At 38.7% G+C, this 12,500-nt stretch overlaps 1 protein-coding gene across 3 annotated transcripts in view; it reads left to right on the top strand.

The window, feature by feature from the left end:
* The window catches only part of LOC122249022 (uncharacterized), a 13,989-nt gene that overhangs the window by 178 nt on the left and 1,311 nt on the right, over positions 1 to 12,500 (top strand). For 2 of the 3 annotated variants that reach the window (XM_043009515.2, XM_043009514.2), the window contains exons 2-34: positions 254 to 474; positions 701 to 833; positions 956 to 1,127; positions 1,976 to 2,091; positions 2,186 to 2,384; positions 2,519 to 2,652; positions 2,736 to 2,882; positions 2,960 to 3,094; positions 3,206 to 3,362; positions 3,540 to 3,769; positions 3,847 to 4,036; positions 4,157 to 4,384; positions 4,614 to 4,774; positions 5,654 to 5,781; positions 5,870 to 5,966; positions 6,084 to 6,209; positions 6,325 to 6,433; positions 6,539 to 6,712; positions 6,845 to 7,038; positions 7,128 to 7,320; positions 7,495 to 7,658; positions 8,153 to 8,342; positions 8,438 to 8,550; positions 8,642 to 8,861; positions 9,039 to 9,145; positions 9,232 to 9,346; positions 9,523 to 9,740; positions 9,831 to 10,020; positions 11,461 to 11,621; positions 11,729 to 11,829; positions 11,943 to 12,106; positions 12,186 to 12,304; positions 12,432 to 12,500. The exon at positions 12,432 to 12,500 is cut by the window's right edge and continues 27 nt beyond it. In XM_043009515.2, the coding sequence (XP_042865449.2) occupies positions 254 to 474; positions 701 to 833; positions 956 to 1,127; positions 1,976 to 2,091; positions 2,186 to 2,384; positions 2,519 to 2,652; positions 2,736 to 2,882; positions 2,960 to 3,094; positions 3,206 to 3,362; positions 3,540 to 3,769; positions 3,847 to 4,036; positions 4,157 to 4,384; positions 4,614 to 4,774; positions 5,654 to 5,781; positions 5,870 to 5,966; positions 6,084 to 6,209; positions 6,325 to 6,433; positions 6,539 to 6,712; positions 6,845 to 7,038; positions 7,128 to 7,320; positions 7,495 to 7,658; positions 8,153 to 8,342; positions 8,438 to 8,550; positions 8,642 to 8,861; positions 9,039 to 9,145; positions 9,232 to 9,346; positions 9,523 to 9,740; positions 9,831 to 10,020; positions 11,461 to 11,621; positions 11,729 to 11,829; positions 11,943 to 12,106; positions 12,186 to 12,304; positions 12,432 to 12,500 (5,175 nt within the window). The remainder of the gene's footprint in view (positions 1 to 253; positions 475 to 700; positions 834 to 955; positions 1,128 to 1,975; positions 2,092 to 2,185; positions 2,385 to 2,518; positions 2,653 to 2,735; positions 2,883 to 2,959; positions 3,095 to 3,205; positions 3,363 to 3,539; positions 3,770 to 3,846; positions 4,037 to 4,156; positions 4,385 to 4,613; positions 4,775 to 5,653; positions 5,782 to 5,869; positions 5,967 to 6,083; positions 6,210 to 6,324; positions 6,434 to 6,538; positions 6,713 to 6,844; positions 7,039 to 7,127; positions 7,321 to 7,494; positions 7,659 to 8,152; positions 8,343 to 8,437; positions 8,551 to 8,641; positions 8,862 to 9,038; positions 9,146 to 9,231; positions 9,347 to 9,522; positions 9,741 to 9,830; positions 10,021 to 11,460; positions 11,622 to 11,728; positions 11,830 to 11,942; positions 12,107 to 12,185; positions 12,305 to 12,431) is intronic. The other variant, XM_043009516.2, reaches the window with a different exon arrangement.

The following is a 12,500-nucleotide window of genomic DNA, read 5'->3' as shown; positions in this document are numbered from 1 at the left end:
TTTTATCTTGTTAAGAAATATTGATTATCACGTTTATAGGTTGTGTGAAATCTGATTCAATTTGCTAATGTAAGACCAAAACTGCAGGAGAAGAAAATGGTTTACATGGTATTGAACTTCAGTAAATAAAACACGATTATAAATGTAAATAATACAGACAAGATTGAATAGTTTCTATGAACTATTTATTTTTATTTTTTTATTTTATTATTATTTTTTAAATTTATTATTATTATTATTATTTTACTCGCAGTCTGTAACAAGCAACGGGACATTGTGGATAGCAATGGGCTCATCCCAGAGTGGTGTGGTGTCCATGATGGCAGTGGACCTTGCCTCACGGGCCGTGGAACAGAGGCAGATCCTCAAGTGCAACGGCGTGGTGGGGGCGCTGCACATGTTCGAGGCGGGGGGGCGGGTGCTGCTGGTGCTGGGGGCGGACGGCGTGGTGGGCGACGTCCCTGCCGAATCCAGGTTGGTTTTTAGTTCGCCAAGTTGTACGTCTTCAGATGTAACCAAGGTTCGTTGTTCAGGGATCGAACATAAACCTTTCATTTAGACATGAATCACCTTTGTATAGCGGATATATACAATATCCCAACATATTCAACACGTAACAGCTTTTTATTGCTAATACACGAGAATGAAAGAAAGACGCTGTGACCCATTGCGATAATGTTGATCAATTCCTTATTTCCAGACTTTATAGGCTCGAGGGACAGTTTTTCAATCGAGACCATCATGTTAGTTTCGAAACCAGTATGGTTAGCGACATCACTGGCTTTCGCTACAGAGAAAGGAAGTATTATCTTGTCATTGGTTCGTCTTATTCCGTAAGTCGCCTACTTTCCAATACCTATACTTCGAATTTGTTGAATATAAATAGATGAGTCTATAAAATTCTGAGTGGGAACTGCTTCAACAATTTGTATTAATAATTTTTGTTCACATCCAGGAGGGTACATGCATATATGAGTTCAATATCCTGTCTGGAGAAGTATGGCTTGCCTATACATTACATGGCTCGAAGGTTTATGGTATACTACACTATGAAGAGAAGCATGAAATGGAGCACTATATCGTAACCCTGAGTAAAAATACGTCGCCGAAGATCTACCGGTGGTTCGGTTAGTATGAACGGTCGACGAAAAATTCTGTGATTCTCATATGTACAGTCGGAGACAAAAATTCTGTTCCACTCTCGATGCCCCTCGCACGTTCCCTTCCGTGATGCATGTTACATGGGGTTGAGGTAGGTGGGGGAATGGGAGTCTCAGTGTAGGTGGGATGGGTGCTGCTGAACGAGGAGAGTGGGGAGAGGCTGAAGCTCAACCGGTCGAGTTGTAAAAGACTGGAATCTTTTTAATTAATTTGGAGTGTTTTAAATATAACCCCATTTTGCATGTGCAGTGCAGTACCCATTCAGTAATTTGCCTGCTCATTATATGCAAAGGGACAGGCATGCCCCCCACCACACACACAAACAAACACATACACACATTTAAAGTAACCGTACCCCAAGCTTCACATCACTATCCGACAATTAGTAATATAATTCCTTTTAAAAGATGCCTCAGACAATATTTTCCCCTACAATAACAATCGATCGAGGCTTTAGGAAATTACTAATTAAGAAAATACAGATTTGAGAGAGAGAGTGAGTCTGAATATGTTGAACAAGCACTGCATTAACTATCTGTCCAATGGTAGTCTACATACTTTGCTTCGACTTTAAGATTTGTGTGACCTGCCGTGCGGCAATGGCCACCTGGGACAGTGTGGGCAAAGTGGACGAAGGAGGAATATGATTTCTGTATCCAACTGTACAATATCTTTTAAATCTCAAAAGATTCATATTTTTTCATTTGAGCATAAATTCACCCTGAAAATGTTTTGATGAAAAACTCCAACTTGAAAATGATGACACATCATTGCTAGTTTGCTTAATTTATTCATAATCTCTATATCTTTTTAGATGGTCGCCTGTCGTTGTGGCAGGTGCTGTCCACAGAGACTTTGATACAAGAGGACAGCTGTGTCCAAACCTTCACTTTGGATTTTATGGAAAATATTTTAATTCTTACCACTGGTGTGAGTATTCAGAAAAAAAAAGAATGGTATGCATATGCAGTGTGTGTAAGAATATTATTTTTCAAAGTCTATTTCTGTATGCAATTGTTCACAGGGAAAGATAACAATGTACAGAGACGACATACATGCAAATTTGGTCTCCACGTTTGTCACTGAAGTAGACTGCTCTACCATCGAAGACCTCTCGGTCATGCATATAAATGGGGAATATGTGATGGCGTTTATTTGTGAGAACCAGTCGGGCAACACAACGTTGATGTTTCGATCTATTATGGTGGAACAAATTAAGCTAGGTAATACGATGCTGGAAAATTGGCTTTCCGTAGGGCATCATTCAAATGGTTTACTTCTCTCTTAATTGATTTGCTCATATATTTTGGGAATTGACCCGCTTTCCGTATTAAGAAATATTTGTTTTCTGCTTTAGAAAAAGACAGTCCTGATATTGTTCATGGTTGTATTTCCGAACTAAAGAAAAAACTTGGAGAAAGACAGGCAATCATTTCGGAACTTGAGGACATCCTAAGAAATAATCGTCTCTTGACCACGGACACATCACAGGTATGTGCCTTTACTATTGAGACTGCTTTTATTTTACTGTTTTGAGGACTCAACTCCTGCCAACTTCTCGTCTCAAATTTCAGTCTTGGACGAGACCGATATCATTCATTGGTGAGCTGACTGTAAACGGCACTACAACAATCCAACATACAGTCAACATTACCAGGGAAACCGCCGTTCCAAATGTAGAAACAATACATGAATTCAACTCCAGAAAAGCAGAACTGAAAGTAAGTCTTCATGTGAGAATAGAAACGTCTTTTTGTTTGATGAGAAGGAGCCTAACATTACCATCCCTCTCAACCAGGAAGAAGTGATGGTTGTGCAGTCAAACTTGTTGGAAATCCTATATCACTCGAAGGACCAGGTTATCAAAGGTCGTCTCATGACTGACTCGATCACTGCTGATCTCTTCGAATCGAATGCTTTGAAGATCACAGAAGTGAGTTCATTATCAGTATGATTTCTTGTTTGTGTTATTTTCTCCTTGCACAATTTAGTTCTTAGTGCCACCGAAGGAGGAATTAGAACGTATATCTTTTGCATATCTTAGCTGAATGGTGCGCCATTATTGGACATCGAGAGCATGTACTTCCTGGACGGGCAAGACCAGAATGCGAGTTCCACCTTCTTCCACACGATGAGGGTCAAGGAGTTAGTCATGAGAGGCGAGTCGTCCTCCACCACCATCAATGGCTTCTCCACTAATCGTTAGTGATTTATGTTTCTCAAAACCCATTAAAACATTTCAGTTGTATTGGTTTACGCATTTTGACAGGGTTGTATTCATGTAAATGTGAAACCTTGATGTAATAAGTGTTACTGAATAGGTGGGTATCATAGAAGTACCTTAGAACTAAACTGGTACTAACAACCGTTTTTACCAGAGTATATGCGAAAGAGTTTGACTGTGCAAGAAGTGACAGGGTGCCACACGTACGCAAACCTGAAGGTGGGGGACATCTGTGGTTCGGCAGGCGAAGGGTCGTCAGTGGTGGTTAATGCGATAAACACGTCATCTATAGTTTCCAGAAACAGTAACATCACGTTTGTAGATCAAAAGACTTTCCAGAATGTTGAGGTTTTTCGGGACACCAACATCTCGCTGATTAATGATGTAAGTAGATTTTTTTGTATTCTTTCTCAGGGAGAGTTGGTCTATCAGCTAATGGAAAGGTACTACTATTCCTGTAGGTTGACCTATCAAGTCTAGCCGAGCGCCTTGTTTACAAAAACCTCTACAAGACCCACGTTTTAGAAGGGAACTACACACTGGACTCTGTAAGCGTTTCGGGCAATGTTGACGTAGCGACAGTTAACAACGTCGACATGATAAAACTCTACCAGTCCGTTGTGAAAACCTCGGGAAACTTCATGTTATTAGGTAAGAAACACTTTAGTGATGCTATAAAAAATAAAGTAAATTCTTCCTATCAGCTAATCCTTATTGCAAATAATGCAATAACCTAAGAACTTAAGCGACTAATCGGTAGTATATTCTCAGGCAACATAACCTACCAGACGGACTTACGTATTTCTGGAAGTGCCAACATTCCCAAAGTGAATGGCATTACATGGGATGACATTGTGTGCGATGCCTCTAATGACGTCATAACTGGGCTCTATCGCTTCACGAACGTCTCTGTGAGAACGGCCATAATTTGTTCTGACATCAATGGAATCAAAATGAGTAAAGATGTTATGTTAGTTGACGGTGACGAAGCTACCGAAGGTAATTATTGTTAAATGTTGAAGTTGGCGAAGCAAAGAAAATGCAAATCAAATTGATTTCATTAGAGAATAACCTTAGGATTCATGTTGAAATGGGAATTGGTGTATTATTTGTTAGGGTATACACAAATTTAATCAACATCCCTGAGATTCTTCAAAGATGTGTATATCTAAAACTATTTCGATTATTTACAGTAGGTTCGAATCTAAACGCCCAACGTATTTTGCAGGTCGCATTACGTTCAGTGATGATATAACTGTGACAGGCACTGAAGGAGTGGTGATGACTCCCAGCGCTATCATTAACTCCATTGACCCACGAAACTTGTTGCGCGATAACATGGATAGTCTTATAATAAAGAGTGACTGCAGATTCACAAATCCACTCAAGGTAAGAATGTAGTTGGGAAAAGTTGGGAAAAAAACAGACATTATGTATAGGAAGTCCTCCAGGGTGGGAGAGGTGTTTAATTCTCGGTCTTGGAGTGAGATTAAGGTTTAGATTCTTGAATTGCAAAAATATCTTCGCTTTTTTGCTGATAGTGATGGGGAAGAACACAAAAATAACTTTAATCCACACAGTGTCATGAGCCATACAACATGATACTTTGACACGTGTAATCTGAACAACATATCCACAAACTGTGTAGACATGATATATCAGCAACTGCAAATTATTATATTGCTTTCATTGTGCATAATGATGCCAGTGTAGGTACAGGTATTAATGGATATATAATCAGTGATTACGTTTTACCAGAATTATTAATTACCGTGAGGTACAGCATAATATAACAATATAAGATATAAGGTAACCATTAAATGTATCATGTTCACCGTGACCAGTGTACTTGAACCTGTACATGTCCCATATGAGTTGTACAATGCAAGTTATAAGCCTATGTGCTTCCTGTTCGTGACACTCTTTTAGACAGTGTATAGCTGCAGTATTACTATGTACAACTTTTATCTTCATGGGCTCACATATGCACATTCAAAGATATAATTCATGTATAACTGAGGTTTAATATATTTAAATTGTGATATTGTATTCATTCATGTAACTTGTCGTATTGAGACATGTATTGAGGCATTATCAATAGGGATGTTACTTTTCAACTTTGTCCCATGTATGTTTTTTATCATACGCGCCTTTTGATAACCAATAACTAGTGCTTTATTACATGTCAATATGACTACTACTCATTCATCTCCCACTGAATTGGAAAGAAGAACTTCTCTCAAGATTCAAAAGGTGATTACATTACAGGTGTTTGGCAACCTGACGGTACCGATGATTAATCGTTTAAGAATTGATGGTCTTCAGGATCGCTACTGGACGAAGGGCTCGGATCAGCTGGTTCCGTCATCCTTGCGCATTGAATCAGCTGTCTTCAAGTGTGTCTTCTTTGGCAAGTTGTTTGGATATTGTTTTAGAATTCCAAGAGGAAGAACCATTAATGTTTTTGTTTTAACTTTACTTCAGAGCGCCTGTCACTGGGAAGAGTATTAATTACCATCAAATGGAGAATTATTTGAATGTGGTGGACCAGCAGTCGATCAGCGGGAAATACGTGTTTCAGGTTGAACATCAGTTTGTAAAATCTACGAAGATCTAAATATTCGTAATGGAAATAGGAAAAACTAATAGATAAATGCATTTTGATTCCTGTTAACGCTGTACAATGAATATATTACAGGCACCTGTGACAGTACATAGTAATGTCAATTTCCTCGAAGGCGGCACTATAAATGGCGTAGACGTCTCTGCTTTGAAAGAAAAAGTGGTGTTTTTGGAGGGAGACCAAATCATAACGGCGCCGATGGTAAGAACAACGAAATGCTGTATATATTCAAAGATGAATGTTCCTTAATCTCTTACAGGGGTGTATATATTCTTGGCTGCTGGATATTAGAAATGTATTACACATATCTTTTCAGAACTTCTCGAATTTAACGATTGAGTATGATTTGAGAGTCGGTGGAAAATTGAATGGGTGGAATGTGTCTTCAGATTTGATGAGGCTAGACAGATCCTACCCTCACATCGGTAAGTATCCGTTCAGTGACAGTGAACCAAAAGAAAGGATTGAACTCTTCAAGAAAATATGAACTCTATCCGTGCTTAATTTGTTGTAAAGTCTTTGTGTTACAGGCAGTCTGACTTTCACGGACAAGACAACAGCCACCCTAGTCAAGATGATGAAATCTAACCTAACTGTGCGAAGACTTAATAGAATGGTCATAGAGGACGCAGTGGTTGATATAGTACTGCGTAAGGAGAATGCCACCATTAATGGGTCATTGCTGTTTAAAGGGGGCGTTTGGAGTGAGTGTTAGATGGCGCGTTTTTTAATACCTTCCGTAGGTGAGCCTATACGTCTGATTGCATTGAATTTGCTCATATTCTTTTACACTTAGAAAGACGTAACGTAACTCGGTGATATTTTGATATCGACAGCTAAGTGTATCGACGTGAAAGATTCAATTGATGGAATCGACATGGAAGACTTAGTCAGACACAGCCTCAAGAAGGTTTCTGAGAAACCTCAATCATTGACAGGGTTAATCAGAGTCAATGAAGGGGTTTCCTTTATGTCGTCTCTTGAACTAAGATTAGTAAATTCTAAAAATTGGACGAAACATCTAATGAAGGTAAACAGTTTGCACGCCTTTTTAATTTTTTTTCTTTATTTATTATTATTATTTTTAATAATAATAGTGTAACACTGATTCATTTGTAGGTCGTGCCACGGAACTACAGCGGAATAATCACCGGCAAAAAGAAGTTCCATAAACCTGTCTCTATCCTAGGAGATTTCAACCCAGCCATCATCAACTACATTAACATGTCTCGACTTGTCTCTAGGATCCTGACTTCCAGCACTGAACAGACAATTCACAGCAAGTATTTCATCAACGGCGATATAAATACGAGTGAGTAGGCCTGCATTTTTTTTTTCTTTTGCGTTGTGACTGCTCGTCATTATTCATCGTTAGGGTAGATAGATGAAACAAAGAAATCTTTCACTTTTTATTATGGGTTGCTAATGTGTGTGTCTAATATTGCTGAATGTAACAGGTTTTGACCAAATCAAAAAATTTCGACAGAGGATGTAACAGCACCTAGGATTGACGGAGTGGATGTCAAGAGTATTCTGCTGGTGGATGAGGGTGGATATGTGCCACACCACGTCCTCTTTAAAACTGATGTCACTTTCTTGAACAATGTGACATCCACCACTGGTGTTCTTGACAGCTGCAACATCCACGAGGTCCGTTTTGGTTGCTGGGTTCAGCCTTTTGCTCTGGGAAGATTTTGGTACATTGGGGAAAAAAAAGCACTTGGTTACGGAAGTACAAGTCAATGAGGAAGTTTTTAAAATGTGTCCTTTGTGTTGGGAAGCAACTTCATAACTAAACTGTTTTTTCCAATTTATCCTCTGTTTTTGACTAATTGAATTTTCATGATTTTCTATATTTTTACTTTTTGATCATAAAGTTTATAGGCTAATTGCACATTTGTATTTTTAGAAATCTTTATCACTATTATCCTTCTTTTTCTCGAAAACTTATCACGAATTTGATTTTTTTGGGATGTAGTCACTGGTTTGAATATTCAAATAGCTGGATCACGAGATTTTAGACACCTTAATAACAGTTTTTTGGACAGCATCACTAATATTTTTTTCTTGAGGTCGGTGGGGGAATTTATCACGAATTTGTTATATTCCACTAGCCTAATCATGAATTTGCATTTTTCGGACAGCTTAATCGATCTGCCATATACTTAGAAGAAGATCGTGTCATTGAGGTCCACGGACCAGTGACTATAAATCGGCTTCTGGTGAAAGGGGATGTTATCCTAATGGACAAAATCACTGCAGGACCCAACGATCTGGATCTCCTACATTTCCTAGACACTTTGGTCGAAATTCATGGAGCACAGGACATAACTGGTTAGTGTTCTCTCTCTCTCTCTCTGTTTGTGTTTGCGTGGATAAGGAAAATCCTCTAAAGTGCATTTACCCTAAAATGTACACGTTTGTTACAGGAAAAACGGTATTCGCAACAAATATTAGGATGTCCCACCTCAGCAGCAGTAGTATTGATGGAATTGACATAAAGCACTTGTACAGCAAGACAGTCTTCAGCAATCGGGATGAGGTAAAAGCATCCATGACCTGTACAAATTCAACCCGAAATCACAACCTTCATTCTTAACAATCCTTGCAACACTATCTCGTCCTGCTCCCAGGTTATCAACTGTAATATAGAGTTCACCAGGGCATTAAAAGTCAACGAACTCACCGTAAGAACTAGTCTTTTTGGTCTGGGTCTTGATGGTGTTCTGGTCGACGGTTTAAACGTGACGGAGGTCAAAGAAAAGGCAGTGCTGACAAGTGGGGGTCTCTACCACATCACCGGCAGGAAAATGTTTTCTAATAACTTAACGGTTACTTCATTACGTGTTGCTGGTGAGTATAAGGATGTGTTTTTTTCGTGGTCGTACCTTTTGTTTTTTGTCGAGTAGTACTTTCATGTTATACTTTATAATTAGATTGAACAAAGTGATGATTTCAAACGAATTGGTAGTGACGGAGGAGAAAAAGAAAAAGTACTGGATCTGGACCTTTGGCATACTTACCTTGCAGATACAATAGGAAATGTGTCGGTGCAAAATTTAGTGGTGGTCTCCCAACGCGACAGGCTAATAAATAACCTTCTATTTACTGCACCCATCACTGTATCCGAACTTCAGGTTAGTCATCTTTCAAATTAGTCCAAGTTAGTCAAAATCATTTTTAGAAATGGTTTTCATAATTGCATTCTTAACTTTTCCTGCAGGTAGATGGACTTATAGATGGTGTAGATTTGGAATACCTGCTTGCAAACCGTATCACGACCAATGACAATGGAACCATCTCGAGGTCACTGTATTTTGAAGATGTAAAAGTAGAAGGTGCGAAGTTAAAGTTTATTATTATAATATAGATACGATCATGTCTCATTTATTCCAAGTTTTTTTTTAATTCAAAATGGGACTTTTGTCTATACATGAATTAACTTCGGGCTCTTGAAGCACTGTTCATGTTTTGCCAGCAGTTATATCAAAACTGTAATTCATTTGTCTTCCAGGTGATTTAGTGGTAAACAAAATCAATAACATATCTCTTTCAAATATTGTATTCAAATCCGGAAGAGCCCAGCAAACTATAACTGGTTGGAAAACGTTGAATGGTGGTCTCGTTGTAATGGGAAGTATCGAAGCCACTGTGCTGAATGGAGTGGACTTGACCGAACTAAGCCAAGTCGTTGTCAGAAAGGACAGGAAGGCAACACTGGGGAGTTCTATGGTTAGTTGAGCAATTCAGTTTTATTCTAAAAGATTGTGACCAAGAAAGCGAGACTGATCCTAACCAAGCACTTATCTTTCTTTCAAACAGACGTTCGAGAAATCGGTAGAAGTTAAAGCAGCTGTAGAGATCCTAGGAACGGTTAACGGGCAAAAACTTTCTGGACTTAAATACAATATGTCTACTCTTGCCAATCATATCTCGAAGCAAAGTACCAGACTTAATGAGCTATACATGCAACTCGAAAATACCCACAGTGAAAATCTAAAGCTCGCTTGCGGTGAGTAAAAAGTGTCACTTGAGACAAATCCCAGATTTTTCTCTTGTTTATCCTAGCCCCCTGGTGTTAATCTCTGGTGTCCTTTTAATCACGGTCGGTTGATTTTTTTTTCTAGAAGATTCCCTTCACGAGTCCCAATTTAAGAGGATTTCAAGTAGACTGACGCCTTGAAACCTTGTTTTGAGAGTTTAGTAATCAATTTAGGATATTTAACAATTCGTAGATGCCAATGGCTGGGGTACAATGGTAAATAAGTGCATTCGATTTTGTTAGCCAATTGATAGTACATGAATAAAAATAAAAATAAAAATCTACAAAAACGCTACACATGGCCAGTATTTCTTAGCTATCCTGGACCAATGACAGGAATTATAATTTAGCAATTTAGCAAATTTGATTTTTGAATTGAAATTTCGTTCATTGCGTTATTGCACTGTACACAGAGATACACATTAAAAAGAGAGAAAAAAATTAGCATAATGTACCACCATTGGTGATACAGTATTGCCTGATTTTTTTTATTTTTTATTATTATTATTACTATTATTATTATTTATTTTTTTATTATTTTTTTTTTTTGGTATATTAATTGTTAGACTTAATCTATAAACATTGCATGCATAATGTCCAAGAACATTAAAGAATGGTTCAAATATTTAACCACCTATACTCCTACAATACTAGCAAAATTACTGATATTATGTAGCTGTGTAGCAGGCATGGGAAGGAAGGATAATTGGGCGGGTGCAGTTCCCCAGTTTCTCAAAAACATCTCGGTGTTTTAGTAAATATATATGCAATATATTAAACCCCGCTAAACGTGTTGTCGATATTTACACTAAAGCCACGTAAACTTTCAGCGGGCAAACCATCAAACTGTCCGCTCCCGGCGCCAATGGATCGTCTTCGTCACTGCCAAACGCACGGTAAGTGCAGGCAGATCCACTGACTACACGTTATTAGTACACATGTCCACGAGTACTTTGCATATTGGTCACGACAAGAATAGTGCGATCTTCTTTCGAACTATGGCGTGAACCAAGGTGATCGTACCGTAATGAACCACTCGCTCACAACAACTGCTGGCGGCCGGCTGCCCTCCAACCACCACAGACAGCTGTGTGGACACCTACGCGGGCATAGTCTGCAGACTTTGTCCTGCCAGGCACAGCTCGACCGTGTGGACGTGGCTTAACAATAAACCTCTTCATCAATAAACCGATCATAATGCGTTATCCTAACATTAGCGTACCTCTTTCGTTTATTGGCAGTTCTTTGACAATCCGGTGATCAGGAAAATTGTTTATGACCCACGGAAATGTAAGCTTGTTCGTCTTCCTTGATAATACGCTATGGTTCCAAACAGAACGGTGTCCTTGATTTTTATACAGGAAAAAAAAATAGTCTCTAGCATAAAATTCGGAGATTCTAATTTTCCAGGCTTATATTTGACGATGTCCTATGGAGAAGAATTCGCCAGTATGGAAGTGGACTTTGCTGGAAAAATGACATTTGGGCTTTTGGGAGAAAACAAACCTGTTCTGGCTCTGAGGAACTGTGATATTCAGTGCAGTTGCAACATGAAAACTACAATTTTTAGTGTAAGAGAATCGGTACTGAATTTTTGTCCTTTCGCTTAAATGTGGATAAGAATACATAGTTTTTTTTTTACATATATTTACATATATTTTATTATTTATATTTACAGTTAGGTAGCGACGGAAGCATAAACCGAACCATGATAGTGAAAGGCCGAGCAGTGTTTCTCTTTGAAGCAGAAGGTTTTTGTGGAGCGCAGCTAATTTACCAGTAAGTAGTATCTGATCAGTTTCACGCGCTTCGTATAGATCTACTTTGGCAATGAATATTGTCAAAAAAATGCCTCGTAATACATCGTAAAAATGCCTTTCCGTCATTCACAGATGCACATGGAAAGGTGGAAGAAGCATCCTCAACTTTTCGGCCAATAAAACTACACATTATTCGGCCTCCTCTCTGGGTTTTGTATCAGGTGTCAAATCGTTCACTGTGGAACGAGACGGAATAAACAAGACATATATAGTAACCGCAGGAACTGATCTTCAATGTAGGTAACCTAGAAAATCAGTACTCTGCGGTTAGAAGACATGGTAGCAAATATTCTAGAAGTACTTTTGTTCCTGCAGTTCTCCATTATGGCATTGAGAGTTACGTGATTAACGTGATGAGACGTGATGAGAATCGGCTGACGAAGGTCTGGTCAAAACACATGAGGGACAAGATCGTTGGATTGGATATCACCAACGTAATTATTCGAACTCTATTTGTTTACGTCTCTCGTTGGAATTGATTTTATCTTGATGAATTATTTACCCCTTCTCTGTAACTTGTTGGGTGATATATATAGGATATATATTTGTCTCTTGTTGCAGATTTTTGGAGTGTGGTGCATGTTGATAGCGAGCTTTGGGCAAGTTGAGGGTTCATATGCAGCACCTACG

This window comes from Penaeus japonicus, unplaced genomic scaffold (genome assembly GCF_977035675.1).
Source record: "Penaeus japonicus unplaced genomic scaffold, GWHDUDI00000001_assembly GWHDUDI00000003, whole genome shotgun sequence".
Lineage (NCBI taxonomy): Eukaryota > Metazoa > Arthropoda > Malacostraca > Decapoda > Penaeidae > Penaeus > Penaeus japonicus.
This window is presented reverse-complemented; position numbering and strand designations above follow the sequence as displayed.